The sequence below is a fragment of the Boleophthalmus pectinirostris genome, unplaced genomic scaffold, assembly GCF_026225935.1.
Source record: "Boleophthalmus pectinirostris isolate CB_2022bp ecotype Guang Dong unplaced genomic scaffold, ASM2622593v1 HiC_scaffold_19, whole genome shotgun sequence".
In the NCBI taxonomy this organism is placed as follows: Eukaryota; Metazoa; Chordata; class Actinopteri; order Gobiiformes; family Gobiidae; genus Boleophthalmus; species Boleophthalmus pectinirostris.
This window is the reverse complement of record NW_026571140.1, coordinates 16789431-16806105: the sequence shown is the minus strand read 5'-3', so window position 1 is coordinate 16806105 and position 16675 is coordinate 16789431. Positions and strand designations below refer to the sequence as shown.

The 16675-nt window shown below is 37.5% G+C and overlaps 1 protein-coding gene across 1 annotated transcript; it reads right to left on the bottom strand.

The window, feature by feature from the left end:
* Window positions 1-1310: 1310 nt before the first annotated feature.
* On the bottom strand, window positions 1311-14436 carry LOC110175349 (leucine-rich repeat-containing protein 49). Its single transcript, XM_055154692.1, has 18 exons — window positions 14101-14436; window positions 13960-14019; window positions 13815-13884; window positions 13529-13720; window positions 13353-13452; window positions 13007-13210; window positions 12863-12929; window positions 11723-11866; window positions 8502-8563; window positions 7828-7975; window positions 7328-7411; window positions 6752-6927; window positions 6120-6215; window positions 3400-3628; window positions 3120-3305; window positions 2944-3053; window positions 2034-2187; window positions 1311-1890 (listed from the first exon to the last, which is right to left on the bottom strand). The coding sequence occupies exons 1-18, from the start codon at window positions 14179-14181 to the stop codon at window positions 1675-1677; spliced, it is 2379 nt and encodes a 792-aa protein (XP_055010667.1). The 5' UTR covers window positions 14182-14436; the 3' UTR covers window positions 1311-1674.
* Window positions 14437-16675: the final 2239 nt, after the last annotated feature.

The following is a 16675-nucleotide window of genomic DNA, read 5'->3' as shown; positions in this document are numbered from 1 at the left end:
CTTCATTTCTAAGTGTCAATAAAAATATCAATAAATGATACAATATACAAATGATTAACAGCAAATTGAAATGACCTTATTTAACTGTAGCTATTTCAAAATAAGAAAAACACGGGCTATGAATACAAGGCAGTGACAATTAACTAAACTAAAATAAATAGCCTACTGTAAAAAGGGTCAAGAGATGATCTTTCTCGTTTGGATAGAGTAGTAGTTATCAGTCAAAAGAACACTGTAAGGTCAGATAGGCTACTAATACTACCTGTAGAAGTTTTCTTCCTTACATCCACTTTTTTGCATATTTTAGGAGCTGCGCCCAGAGCTACTTAACCGCAGGTGTCCTCGTGCTGGAGACACTCTTCCAGGTAAACATGGTAAATTTGTCTTTGTGAGGCTGATCTAGTCGCACTTCAGAAAAATTAATCCACGTCGAGGACCATGTTGTAGCTGATATCGAGCGCGGTCGAGGCTGTTAGGTTGACTGAGGCAGACTCACGATTCCAAACGAGGACTGTACTGCGCCCCCTGTCGTAGACTTGTAACTGTCTGCTATATGTGCGTAAAGTCATCGACTGACCCCTTTGTCTACGTGGACTCGGTGCGCCTTTATGGTAGTCTGAGAAGTGGGAGACACTAACATTGTAATAATAACTTCATCTAGGCTACAGAGTTTGTGAGTGAATTGGGACCTAGTAAACAATATATAATGCATTGTAACACGCACGCACCCATTGGTTTGTAGAAATAGCGCATGCTTGTAAAATCTTCCTGATTTTTTTTTTTTTTACAAGAATTACAATAATTATACAGAAAGCAAGTTTTAGCTATTTCAGTTAGTCAAATAACGTACATTCAGCCAGCCCAGTAAATTTATATTCTTTGTCTGCGATACGGTCTACTCAGATACACCTGCAGGTTTGTCCTGTGCCCCTGTAGTTTCATTTAAAAGCGGCCTCGTCAGGACAGTGTGAGAGAGGGTGAACAGGTGGTGTAAAGCTCACATAGCTTCAACGCCTTCAGGGGCATTCCACTCTCAAGTTTACACTTAGAAGTCCATGCTCATGCTGTTCTGTAGACCTGCGCAAGCGGACGCTCTTCTTCAAGGTCAGTGTCAAGTGCAATATAGGATAAGTGATTAGTGAGGGAAAAGCAGATCAACCATATTCAAACATTCAGTAGGCATTAAAACCAATAAATATACATGAATGCCAAAATATCGAAATTGTACATATTTTAATATTAACAATACAGAAAATCTGTAGTAAACAAGAATGTTTAGTCCATTTTTAGGACCATTTGAGTCAGGCAGAAGGTGAGAAATTAATGCATGGTTAAAGACAAATGATTTTAGTAAGAAAATACACCCTGGTCAGTAACAGCTGATGACAGTAATGTTGAGGAGGAAAAAAGTGCACAGGGTGCATAACCACAATGCACAGTGAGTCATTAAGTCTCTAGCCTGTCTTCAAGTACAATGATATAGCTCCCAGCATTGCTGATTTTCAGGAAAATTCTACATTCACTCTATAATGCCTTTGACATGTCAGGCTCTGACCTTGCAAACATGATTTAACTCTAGTGCTAAAAATGAAGCTGAGTACAAGAGAGCGGTGAAAGCTGTGTCCATGTGTGAATATACTAGCATGTCCAGTCGCAGTGAGCCTTTGATCATTGTTACTTGGTTTCCGAAAGTCTTGCTAAACTGGCCCGACGAAATGCTGCCTGGTCTTTCATCTCCAACACACAGTCTTTGACCATTTCTGCAAACATGGACGGCCAAAGCTTGTGAAGAGCCTCACCCTTTAGATTAGTGTCTGATGCCCTCTGGGCTACATCCTGAAGATATTGCTCAGTCATGGAAGCTCGCTCTGAAGACTCCACTGTACCCTCCTACAACAAAACAAACATAAATGACCAAACATATAGAGCAGATGTTCTTCTATGATCATTGCTTTGGGCTGAATGTATATCATTTATAATATTCATCCCATAATTCAAACATACAAGGCTAAGTAGAGACTGTAAGGACAGACCTCAGGGCTTTCTGCATTGCTGTCTCTACTGGGATAGTTGAAGAGTGCTCTGCTCAGACCTTCCCCCAGAAGTTTCCCATTCTCTCTTAACTCCTCTGGACTTAGCCCTGCACGCCGACCACGTCCTTCTAACAAGAACTGAAGCTGTCGCTTTCTGCAAGACAAGAGAAAAGAAGACAGGATATGATAGCAAATATAGTTCCCATGCTTTCCAAAAGTATAACTAATTAACTTTTGATTGTATGCTAATATATCCAGAATGCCAGCTTATTACAAGATGCTGTGCCAGCATTATTTCAAAAGATAGCAGCTGTTATTAGTTTAAATGTTTTTATTTTGAAGCTGCTTACTCATCTGCTTAACATCTGTTATGGCCTGGATATGAACTTAATACAGTCAATGAGGATGAATCAGTGATAGAATGTTCAGCCAAACTCACACTAATCTTAAGGGTGGTGGTGAGAAGCCCAATCTAAGTAGTGAAAACTAGTGCTCTTGGGCAACACATATCACCTGCTTTGTGTGGATACAATTACATGTGTCATATCAACTTTATCAACTTTTAGTATGTTTTGCAAAATGAAATACTAAAAACACATTTTGAACTACAACCAGATGCATATTTAAAACAAACTAATCGTTACATATGTATGGTTAAGTGTTATTTTCACTTGGAAATTCAGTTTGTTGCCACAAAGTGACAGATGTGAGGAGTTGGTTAAGGAGGAAAAAGAATGTTGGTGTTTAAGTGCCAAAATCCCCACCCTTCACCCCGCTACAAATTAATTAGTTCTGCAGATAGATAAAAAGACATCATGCTCACACATTACTCTTGTGTCCTGTACACTGACACAGTAGCTACAATCACATATTCTGATGCAAACCATATTTATGGGCATCAACACCTTACCTTGATTCTTCTAAGAGCAATAGAAGTCTACAACGTGGAGTTTCAGTGGCTGCTATATGACCCAATGTCCCAAAGACACGCTCTGCTGCAATGACATCATTCATGGTCACCTGTGGGAGATTGAAATTTAATAAATATCAGAGACTGTATCAGTAAAAATGTATTTTGTACAATACCTCCTGCCCATTGATCCTTTGCAGATTAAAGTGGTGAAGTCTGTATATGACAAAGGAGCGCCACAGCGAGAGACTGACCACTGGGTTTCCTTCAGGATGGATGGTGAGCTGGTCCAATCTCCTCACTTGAGCCAGTGCTGCCAGCTGAGGCAGTCGGCTAATACTAGTTTCCAAAAATATCAGATGCTGCCAAAAGAGTACGTGAAACAGTGTAATAATACAATTCTCAGCCAATATTGTAACAATATTAAGGTCAATTACTGCCTACTCTAGTCCTTACCAACAAATTAGGAAATTTGACCCTAATTCTTGGCAGTGTCGGTACAATAGAGTCAAAGTTGATATAACGGAAGGTTATTACAGTGACAGCACCAGCAGTCTGAACTCCCCAGCCTCTTTCAAGAGCCTCCAGGGCTCCAAGTCCAAATAATCGCAGAGTCTCTCCATCTAGCTCTGCGAGGTGACTTTCAGACATGGACAAGCTCTGCACACTGCCTGTCTCCACAAGCCTGAGAGAAAGACAGAAAACACACAGCATCACTGTCAAAATTAATTTACTGGTATTTATGAAAAGGCAAATCATCATAAAGCAATGTGTTTTCAATGGCATACTTGGCATTTTCGATTAATGTAATTTAAACAGTTCAGTTGAGTTCACGTTGGTGACATTGCAGTGGTTCATGTCTAAAACTGCAGCTCTAATTTCCAACCTGCACTAAATATTTCCTGAAGCAAGCAACAACAGGTTGAAGATCTGTCCACTATTAGACAGACAGACGCCATGACTACAAGTAAAAGTTTAATCACTGGGACATGCCACACCTCGTCAGTGAATTAGGTTGAGCTATGCAGAACAGCAGGAGAGGTACAGTCTAGAGGTAACACTACATTTAATTGCAAATCTTCACAATTTAAAAAAAAAATGAAAATAAAAATTACACATGATTAAAGACTGTGTGCTTGAGGGAACACAAATGTTTCCATAGAAATGCTATTTCTCTGGCTACTAATACTTTGTAGCTAATGTCATCAACACTGGGGGTGTGATGCTAACTGTAGGCTCTGCTCAGTCTTTATTAATATTCTTATTTAATCTGTACTGATTTAGCTCAAACTACAACAAGTGAGCTGATATGTGCTGTTAGACAAGACCCTCTCAAATAACATTATTGTCACAAGCTAGTTAGCATTAGCCAACAGTTTTTTCAGTTAGTCACTCTCACCATTTTTGTTTAAAATCAAAACCTAAACAAGACCACGAATGCTCATATTGACAGTGTTGGGAAGGTTACTATTAAAATGTATTCCCCTACAGATTACAAATTACATACCCCAAAATGCAGTTTGTAACATAATCCATTAAATTACTTAAAGTGAGTAACATAATCTGAATACTTTGGATTACTTGATTTGCTGTAGAGAAGCAAAGACTAGAATATTGTAACATAAGATGTTTTGTCTGCTAAAAAAAAAAAAAAAAGCCCAGACTTTACTGAACCGTATTAAAAATATTATTGATAGAAGAGGAGGAGACACGTCCACGCAGCATGATTTAGTCCTGTTAAATCCTGTTTGAGACCTGGTTTAGACCTGGTTTAGTCCTGGTTTTAGACCTGGTTTAGATCTAGTTTAGACTTGCTTTTAGTCCTGGTTTAGTCCTGGTTTAGACCTGGTTTAGACCTGGTTTAGACCTGGTTTTAGACCTGGTTTAGACCTGGTTTAGACCTGGTTTAATCCTGGTTTAGACCTGGTTTAAATCTAGTTTAGACCTGGTTTTAGACCTGGTTTTAGTCCTGGTTTTAGTCCTGGTTTTAGACCTGGTTTAGTGTCCGGCAATGAATGGAATTACCGAAAAAAAAAAAAAAAAGGGATATAGCCCAAAATGTGAAAACAGGAAAATACTGCTGTGTAATTCATTAATTTCAAGAAAGTAACTGTAATCCAATTACCACTCATTCAAACAGTAACTGTAACTGTATACAGTTACTCATAATTTGTACTCTGATTATGTAACTCTGGTACATGTAATCTGTTACTCCACAACACTGCATATTGATTACAGGCTCTTGAAAATTTGTTTTTTCTGGAGTTTTCAGACAGTCCTAAAACTTTTTTAGCATGACATGCTAATATGTGCATTGTATCACTATGGCAACTACTAAACATTCTACCATTAGAGATACATGTAGGACACCCCCCGCACAATGGCACTGCAGTGTATCAATAATCTTCCACAGTATGGCATAATGTTATCTATCTCCATGGCGAATTTTGAGAGGATGGTTTACATATTCTATTTCCATGAAATCATGCAGGTGATGTGCCACTTCCAGAAGGCTATGTAGTGTACCTTTAATATGAATAATGCTATTTTCTGTGTCTATGCATGAACCATCGTAGAAAAGAAAGAGGAGGCTGTGTTCACCTCTTGTGCCATAAAACAAAAAAGTCACAAGGGTGTAAGACAAAGCATGTCCATTGAATTGTGAGAATTGTGCTTCAGGGCTACAGGTTTTTTTTTTTTGTTTTTTTTTACAGAGCCCTAAAAGGAAAGTAATCTGTGAAACATGTAATATATTCCTGGACATAACCATTTCATTCCTCGTTACTAATCCTAACCTGGATTACATGCCAAAATAATGTCTGTAAAATCTTCAAGAAGAATGAACATATTTTATGTCTGAGCAGCAAAGACAATTAAACTGAGTAGCATGAGGTCATTTTTGAGTCCTTCGATATTTCAAAGTAACTTTGATGGAGCCACAAGGAGAAATATGACCTCATCTTAGTTGTATAACCCATCACATATCTTTTTAGAAATTGGAAGCATACTGGTAAATCATTGTGGTGACTAAGAATGAAACATCTTGTCTGTCTGTATGTTCCATAACCTGTGGAGATCTTATCAGTGAGTAGTGATTGCATATACTGACTGACCTATGTGTTTCAGTTCTCCAAGTCACAACTCATTACATATGGATAAAGCACTTATAAACATACTTGGGATCTCGTGGGCTGTTTGGACGGCTGTTGGAGCGCAGTCTGCTCTCTGGACCCCCGGAGAGTCGCTCTGGTCCTGAACCTGGACTGATCCGCCTAGAGTGAAATTCAGAATATTAAGTGATATAAAGTGATATAAAGTGATGATAATTGTCAAATAATTTAAGGTCCTAACAATTAAAATGGAGTAATAAAAAGTTGATTTGACATTGTCACTGGGAGAACCCTAAATATCTCTACTGCTTGACAGTAGGAGGCTGACCACAGAGTCATCATTAGTCTATACAGCAGCAAGGATACTCAAGGATATCAAGCTCCTTATAGCCAGCCATGACAAAAAAAAAGTTTTACTAGGACAGCACAACAAATTGAAATCAAACTGATAATGCATTTTGGCTTGTAGCAGTTATCAAATTGCAAAGGCTGTAGAAACAGAATTACCTCAGCAAACCACAAAATATTATATCAAAATTTTCCATGTTTGGAAATATTTGGAAAGTAGAATGAATATAATATAATATAAATCATCATCATATAATATATTTTGTCTGTGTGATTAGATGCATAAATAAGTGGTTTTGCATTAAGTGCTGTTACACTCACTAGTAAGTAGGCAATGAAACAGGACATACTTTGGTTCTTCTGGAGAAGACTCCTGCGTGACACCATTGCTCTGGGCTGGACTATGGGCCGGGCTATTCTCTGGACTAAATTCTTCTTTAGCTCCATTTGTTGGAGGCATCTCCAGGCAGGCCCTAACACCCTCCCACTGCTGTGCGGCATTACGGATAGCTAGGCGCCGCTTCTCCTATGTGAATGCAACAGAAAAAAATATATCATATAACTCAAAATCTGGCAAAGACGTTATATGATCCTTTCAAGTATGTATCCAGACACTACAGCAAGCTATTTAGAGATAGGCATCTATTACATAAACTAAGAACTAAAAAGAGTCTAATGCAAGCCTAAGCAGACATATGCCCTGTTAAAGGGCCTATTAATATGCCACTCCTGCTGCAGCTTTTTGGTTACCATTGTTCAGCACCCTCTTTGAGCTCAAACACACTTTCAGGCACCAGCATTAGTCTCTATAGTCTATGATCTACCCATATAATGCAATTGTATATTTTTTTCTTAGTATGACTATTAAGTAAATGTCTGAAATGTTTAAAACACAAAAATAATAGCTATATAGTTCAATGTCTAACCTTATGAATGGACTGTTTGTGACTTTCTCTTTTTTTCTCCTCTTCTTTTCGAGCCTGTATGCCAGCTGTACGCCGATCCTCGTCCTGAAAAAAAGTTATCACAATGATGCTCTATTTGTTTAGCCTAATCTATACCACATAGATAAAGACAACCAGAACAAGTCCACAAATAGATTCTAACAGCAGCCGGCTATATTTTAGGATTATCCTTCTGTTTAAATCTCAGATCATTGGTGCACAGCTGTGGTGAAAAGCCTTATTTCCCAGAATACATTTTCTGTCAGCACAATAGAGGATGTGAGTGTCCCAGGGAATGAAAGGTTTTTTTTAGGATATCAATTAGCAAAGGAGCTGGAATGATTAGTAGGTTGAACATGTTTGTTAAAGATAAGTGTTTGTACTTGCTCATAAAAGTATAACTGACATGAAATTAAATTATATAACTTTATTATTATTAAGAGTGTTTTTGAAGAAACAAAACATTTCACATCCGTTCTTACTGTGATGCGCTTCATGTCCAGCTGTTTCAGGTGAAGCACACAGCGCAGGACGGCCTGCTTGTACCATGTCTCCAGGGCTACAGGATTCCCATCCAGGGTGAGCTCAGAAAGGGAGCACAGTTCTCCAAGATGAGCAAGCTGGTCAAAACTGAAATGACATTTTACCTGATAGTTAAATGGATAGACAAGACAGAATAAAACAGCAATATTAAATTGAAAACATATAGGAATGTGCATCTGGTCCACAAGACCTATTTAACTATTAAACATATATTTTACACATTCAAATAAAACATAAAATGCAAACATGAAAACTTACTAAAACAGGCTGCATCAGGAAGTTCCTTTACCTAGCAACACATTGTTGCAATACAACATGTGCATTTCTGGATGGATTTGGCCTGGCAGCTAACTGGGCCAATCAGTCAGTATCAATACTGCTACCACATCAAAACAACTTTGTCAAACAGCTCTATGCTCGATTGGCTGATAAGTTTTAAAGGAAAACTGTTTAGTGATTTTGTCTACTAGAGCAAATTTTTAAGTGGGGCACTGTGTTCTGCTGCAATGGGGGTAGCCAGGCCGTGCCAATAGCCGAGGCAAAAGATGTGGCCCTGTCCGGACACTGGGCCTGTGCCAGGGGAAGGAGAGAGTTAAGCAGCCTGTGCACTTACCTGCTAATGTTGTTGCAGCTGAGAAACAGGCGCTGCAAGCAGGGCAGGAAGTCCAGTTCAGCCTAAAGAGATGAAGAGAGGAGGGATAAGAGAAGAGAGGAAGACGCAGATATTCAGACCAAGGGCACCACATCCTCTGTGTAGTCAGAGCTGTCTGTCTTCTCCATTTCCTCAGTCACCTTGCAGCACTTAGCTGCGGTACACAGCATCCTCATCCACAATGCGCACACACACACACATAGGCATGCTGCTGCGTCTGCACATGGAGAGGTGGGGCAAAAGAGAGGGAGAGGAGGGGGAGGGGTTTGTGCTGCGCTAATGCAGAGATCCCCTGCTGCAGGAAGATGACTCCAAACACTCTCTCTACCACCAGTCACACACAGATGCTTCAAGTTAGCGATAGCACCAGGGCTACAGTATTAGTACAGCTGTAGTAGAACGGGCCGATTAGCCTGCAGAGATTAATCAATGTAGAGCTGAAGGTGTAAGACTAAATATTAAAGACAAAAAGGGGCAAGGATAATGTGACAAAGGATTCCTTTCAGCTAATGTGCCTGCTTTGTTTAGGCACACCACGTTCAGTTGCGTACAGTCTTCTCTGTGGTGGGCGTCGCCGGCACAGAGCTGAATCTGGAAGGAGAGAGAGGACACTCCCAGGCCTAGGCTGAATGAGCTGCATCAGCACCCACCCTCCCACGCAACTTCCTCTGGATCTTAGCACTTGGCTTTTAAATTAGCTCTGTGATGCAATTACACCAAATGAAATAATCCTCTCATCTTACACATCTACATGCAGCCACTATGGTACAGTTTGGTGTATATCTTAAAATCAACCCAGAACATATTGCGTAGTATGAAATGCTAAAAAAATGCTAAAAAAAAAAATAAATATAAATTATATATATATATATATATATATATATATATATATATATATATATATATATATATATATATATATATATATTATATATGTGTGTGTTGTGTGTGTGTGTGTGTTATATATATATATATATATATATATATATATATATATATATATATACATATATATATATATATATATATATATATATATATATATATATATATATATATATATATATATATATATATATATATATATATATATATATATATATGCATAATTGGATAGTTAAAACAAACGAAGACAAAGTAATATTTTATTATTTCAGAAGTAAATCTGATTACGTTCATTTTTGTTTGTTAAGTCCCACATTCCACTTCTGTGTATACATTGTTCAAACTACAGGACTATTTATAGCAGCTTTGTCTGTGACCGAATGATGTCACTGCTTAGCTGATGTGCTGCATCACCAACCACCTACGTAGGTAGTCTCCCTTTAAAAAGTCTGGCTGATCAGGTCCAATCAGCTGGCACAATGATTGTAAGTGCAGCTGTGTTGCTCATAGCCTCTAGGTGAATTTTGTCTATAAACGGCCTTGCCTTCACCTTTGTATCCCAGCTCCACCCTCCTCTCACTGACAGCTTGCGTGTCTGCATTTCTCACACATACAGTAGACTGAGCCCTACCTCTCATCACTGCAGTTCTACTTGAATGCAGCAACAAAGAACACAAAGTCTGTGCAAATGAACGGAGACTTAAATGGACACGAAGGGGAGCTTTAGGTATTTGTATGGTTCTTTACTCCAGGGCATATTTTCAACAGCTGAACGATATGCTACAGTAAAAGTATCTTTTGCATTTATGTCCTCTGTCACTGTCTTTTTGGTAATGACTGTGGGATAACTATAAATCAAAGTATAAGAATAAGTTATTCAACCTTGAAATGAATCAGCACTCTCATTGTGATTTTATTGGACATTTGATGACTGCTTTAGTGTAATTTGTAATCTCTCTAAAATCCTAAATATTACTTTCAATATATTTACAATTTACCAACATTTTATCACTGTAAATCCGTGATCTTATGAACGTTTCATAGACTGGGGAATGCCTGAATATTTAGTTGTACCGCTCTTAAACTCCTACCATGAAGCCAACATAATGACAACATGAGTGAAGAATTCAGAGAGGTTCTGGTGTGTGGCAAATCAAATAAGGATCAGCTAAGGAAGTGGTTATGATGCAACAAATTTACACTCAAACTGCACACGGATGTTATTATTAAGGCTATAGTCAGTTAAGATGCCCTGTCAGTTAATTGATACTTTGCAGCAGATGTTATTAATATTCCCTGGGGATGTAATGCTAACTGTAGGCTCTTCTCTGTCTGAGGCTTTATTGGACTTTAATCTGTGCTTTATTTTAACACAATCTGACTGTAAAGAACTGACTACAAAAGGTGAGTTGATTTGTGCTGTTCAATTCTCTCACACACAAAATTAAGGTCACCAGCTAGCTAGCATTATCCAGCAGCTTTTCAGTTACTCACACTCACCATTTTTGTTGAAAATCAAACACCTAAACAGGACCATGAATGCTTGTATTGAGTTGTTTTGAGTTTTCATTGTGTGCATTGTGTCTTCATAGTAACTCCTAAACATTCCACCATTAGAGAAACACGTAGAACTCCCTCAGCATGATGTCACTGAAAAGTATTAATTAGTCGACTAACAAGGGGGTGCCTTTTTCATATGTTTGCATGTATGTATGTTTAATATAATTAGTATGTATGTATATATGCAATAAATTTTATGAAAAAAAAAAACAAACAAACAAGGGGACGTGTCAAACGTATCACTATGATCTGACCATGTATTTGACCCAAACTGCACTCACAACGCGGCCGTACGGGAGTTGATGTAAAAACAACTATTTACAGTACAGTACTAAAAAACAGTGTGTTTTCATGCAAACTACTAGATATACTTTCCCAAACAAATCACTATATAACAGTAGAAATGATGAATGACTAACAACACATTAGATTCCAGGCATGTTTTCTAACACAAAAAACAGAAAAGGAATTATGGGATTTATATTCAAATGAAGAAGCCTGTTTTGGCATGCACTGCTCTGTCTTGATGTATCAGGGTTTTTTGTGTGTTTGTGAGTGTTGAGAATATCTACTTACTTTATACTTGTACACACTTGAAAATTGGTAATAGAAAGCAATGACATTCTGTCTACTTAAATACCCCAAAAGATACTGGAGACTGTGTAGGTAATGTGCAATAAACCATCCATTTAACTATATTATCAAGTATACAACAGAAATGTAAAAAAGACCCTTACGAAAGCAGAGATGCAGTTGTGTCGTAAGTTGAGCTCTGTCAAACAGTTGAGACCACGCACATTTTCCACTCTAGAAATGTTGTTTCCAGACAGGTTCAATACCCGCAGTTCCCACAGCTGAGAGACATTCTGTATAATAGAGATCTGAAAGGAAGTAAATGAAAGAGTGTAACAAAATTACAAAAAAATTAATTGTTACAATACATAATATGTCTCACTAATTAATAATCATCTAGTTAATCATCTTTTGTTTAGCATTTTGCTCAGTTTATTTGTACTGCACATTGGCTAAAGTGGACAAAGCATTCTCTAGGCCTTCAAGTCAAGTGGAAGTGAAACCGTATAAATGTCACATCACATTGTGTTGTATGCATGTGAAGTTTGAACTGGTCTACAGTATTTCCTTTGAAATTCCCTACATTAAAACAAACACAAACAAAATATTTAAGTCTTGGGGATCTCATCTTTGTCCCCATAGGGGAGGCAGTTCCCCTTGAATTGGGTGTGTTTATTGATTTTTGCCCCCATAATGTGATAACTGCCAGGTCACATGTACAAACATACTTAAAACAACTGAAGTGAGTGAATACTCAGCAGCACACTAACCACTGTAATGTGCTACACGAGCCTTACAAAAAGGTCCATAAAAAAATAAATAAAAATGCATTCTTCATGAAGAAGAAGCATGGGATTCAACCAGGCAAAATACTAATTTGACCAAAGAGTCCCCAATGCCCTTTTTTGCCTTTCCAGAGGCTGTTCAAATCCAGTCACCATTTGTAGTGGTCTGCTGTTTTTAAGCTCTCATTAAAATGAGGCCTCTGCATGAGTGAGTAATAGACCGCAGGTAATGTCGGAAATTGAATAAATAATAAATCTAGCACATAAACAGTAAAACAGTTAGGTTCTTAATATTATTATGCTATTAATATAAATGAACACAGTTTATACTGTGTTAATTTTTACAATATGAATGAATGTATTAATTTATATTGTACCTACTCTGCAGCACTTTGGAGACTTGTGTTGGTAAAATGAGTTATACAAGCTGGATTGGATGGATAATAACGCAATGCAATATTACACCTGAGGTGATAAACACCACTTAAAATCGTACATTTTATTAAAACAGTAACTCACCTGATTATCATGTAAATCCAGTACATTCAGTTTGACCAAATGATCAAGGCACTTTATTTTCTGTATCCTTTAATAAAAGAACAATAATATTTTCCTTAAGTATAAACCAAAAAAATATGATAATCAATTAAGAACATGACTAACCTGTTTTTTCCCAACATAAGAATCCTTAGAGAGTTTAAATACTCAAGACCAGCCATGTCAGTGATGTGATTATCATACAAATTTAAGAAAATAAGATGTTGGAGTTTAGATAAGTGTTGGATTCTCCTGATATAATTGTGCTGAAGGTTCAGAAGTTGCAATTCACCAATGAAGGCTAGATTGGGACATTCTTCAAGACCGCTCCTTTGAAGGCATGATAGAAGAATTTAACATGAAGCTATAGGAAGTCTACACACAGATGCCTTGCTGCCCTCTAGCTGCGTTATAGGGTACTTCTGTTCTGGCATAGTTGACATAAATAATGAAAATGATCCAAAACAAGTACCTGTCCAAGTCAATTCGAAGAGGATTTGCAGCAGAGGCTTCACGGTGGAGCTGGATGAACTGAAAACCAGTGTGTGATCTCCGGTGAGATTTCTGCAATCCTGTATAAAACAAAATGTTTCAGTAATAATTGTAATACATTCTGTTTGTCGTTGAGGCAGTTACCCATGAAGTTACCTATGGGCTTTGAGGTGTTAACGGGGTGGGAATATGTTCTCTTTGCCTTTTGGTGGTTTGTTTGAGTAACAGTTGTGCCAGTCTCTATGCTACTTGGTGATGTTGTTAATACTTGAGACTCTATAAAGCCTCTTTGTGGTGGGAGCGGGATAAGATGTCCTTGGTCAGAGGTGTACCTGAAAAGCTTTTTTTCTACAAAAGAGTTGGGATACCGTGAATACGAAATGTTATAAATTTTTGTGCAATTAGAGAGAATGTTGCATATTTTATTTCCTGTCCCACCTACTTTGATTAGAAGAACAGACCAAATGTATGTCATTGCAGGTTACTTGGTCTTCTCTTGTTGAACAATCTGACTGTAATAATAGTATACAACTGTTATGTAGCCTAATGGAATTAACACATATCTGTATTCTGTTCAAGGTACTCACTGTTCTCTGAATTCTCTCTGCTGGAGACTTGAGTGTCCGATGCAGTTTGCAACTGTACACCTTCAAATATAAAAGATTGGTTTAAAGCATAATAAAATTGTTCATGCTGAATAGGAGCGTTGATGTTGCAATGGATGTTACCATTGGTCTAAGAAACAGCCACCTATCGTTGACACTTGGACAATGTTTTATCGTTATATCTTCAGTCTGGTTCGATTCCATTTCGAGAATTTTTTTCGTAGAAATTATTTTTATCACAAAACTAGGCTACAGGTAAAACTAAAATACATTTCTTTTTCTTTCAGCTAATGGCATCCACTTCTCATTATTCTGCTACTAATACCCTAAACTATACAATAAACCGGAGCTATCAATATTCATAATCAACACTGTATGTCTACCACTGTAGCTTTCATTATTTCGAGCAAAAGTAACTTTACAAACATCGCTGCCATGGCAACACGATGACCACGCCTACTTTTGTGCAACTTCATAAATACTCCGTGTGAAACAAAGAAACAGTTGTTTTTTGTTTTGTTTTCTTAACTTGTGGGCTATTTCTATGGGCCACTTCCGAGCCTGATAATGGTTTAATTAGTAAGTATCTCTCTCTCTCTCTCTCTCTCTCTCTCTCTCTTCCCAAAAATAGCAGGTGACATATTTTATTATCATATTATATATTGTATGCAGTCCGTTTTGCCAAGTTTATTTAGGCCTTTAGTAGCCTATAAAAAGTAGGGCCATGTAATTGGGTCACATAGTAATCTATTTTAGAGTGTTTAAAATAGCCCACTTTAGCCACATTTTGCATAGATGTAAGACACATAATAACACAACACAAGAGGTCTTACAATAAAAACATAACACGTAACATACATACATAAGCTTATTAGCCTATGTTGGCCGAAATGCTCATAGATAGGTCTACACTCATTGGTCTACCACATGAAATTTGTGTAGTGTGTTCTTATATTGAGCACGTTGTGAGCAGTTGCTGAGGGAACACAAGTCCAGATTCAAAGGGACATCCCACACACTGCCTGTCACAAGCTATTCATGAAGCACAAGCTGACACATATGGGATGTGCTCATCGAGAGCTTGTGTGACAGGCCATACCAAACAATAAAGGCTATAGACTACATGCTGACTACTAAGTATTGCTTATAGCTTGGATAATCATATGAGTTCACTGTATTATTCTGTACAGAAGAGGATGCTGTCCCCAGCCTTATACAATAAACCTATTTGACAGAAAAATGTGACGTCCTCTGCTATTTTAAAGGGCTTATATTACCGTATTTTCTGATCTACAATATAATGTTCTTTCCTCATCAAAAATATACCTGGAGTTTCATTCACAAATGTGTAACACAAGCGCTGTATATTCAGGGTGAGTTCTTCTATTAAACATAAAACACTGTCTTCCCCCTTGTGATGTTATGTGGAAAAAGAGGAAGTGTATTTTTAAACTTCAAACTACATCCAGAGTTGCCAGTCTTTACTAAACAAAAGGTGAAAGGTAGCTGTTAACTTAAAAACTACCACTTCATCACAAGACATTACAAGGTGGAACAGAGCATTTGAACTTTGAAGATGTAAGCAGACTAATAATAAAGAGTTACTTAAACATGTGTAAATGAAACAAACTACAGCTCTGGGTATGTTTTTGAGCAGCATTATGACTTAAAGCTCACAAGAGTTCATTCTGCGTAATATAGAAGAAGTGGAGAGGATCGGCGAGCCAGAGGGTGAAAAGCAAGTAAATACTGTTGAGAGGCAAACAAAATATTTGTTTGCAAGAAAAGGTACATCTTTAAATTTGTGGCATCAGAATGAAAATGTCAAAAGATACAAAGTCATGTTGTCTTTTATACAGAGTGAATTTTTGTAGCATAGCCTAGATGTAACTGCAAGACTTGTATATAAATAAAAGAGCACAGTCCATGAAAGTTAGACACTGAACTAATGGTTGTACAATTTGTCAACCTAGTTAGACAACTGACACTGGTCCCATCCACACAGAAAGATGCCAGTGGCACAAACAACAACAAAAACAACAACAAAATAAAATCTGTTATACTTTAAAACAAGCAAACTGTGGATGAAGAAGACCACTAAGCATTAAGCATTAGGGCAAACAGTTTAAAAAAAATAAAAATAAATAAATGGCTGAAGTCAAACTAATATCTTTAAATACACACACACACACACACACACACACACAAGGTTGCATAATGTATAAAATGCATAAATAAGTGAAAATAATTAATTGGATAGTAATAATAATAATAATAATAATAATAATTCCCACCAACTATTACTAAAAAAATAATTTAAAAAATAAATAAAGAAGTGAATTATTACAAATGCCCTTGTTGTTCTCATAACTGATCCTCATTTATTTGCTCTCCCCATGTCGCATTGTACACAAACAGGAGCGCTGCATGGCATGTGGTGCAGGGAGTGAGTCACAGACCACCACCAGCTGTGAGGCCAGCTTGTCAGAGGGGCGGAGTAAAGATATTTCATACCAGGCGGACAATAGGCAACAAAAATGCAAGGCGTGATTTGCAGAGTGGTATGGGATCAAGGCCAATAGCAAAATGAATGTACAACATAAATGCACATTCAGGTTATGATACCTACTGGACTGGAGACTGATTATTGTGTGGCTGTACAGTCATGTATCAAAATGTGAAATTAGTGGCTAAAATA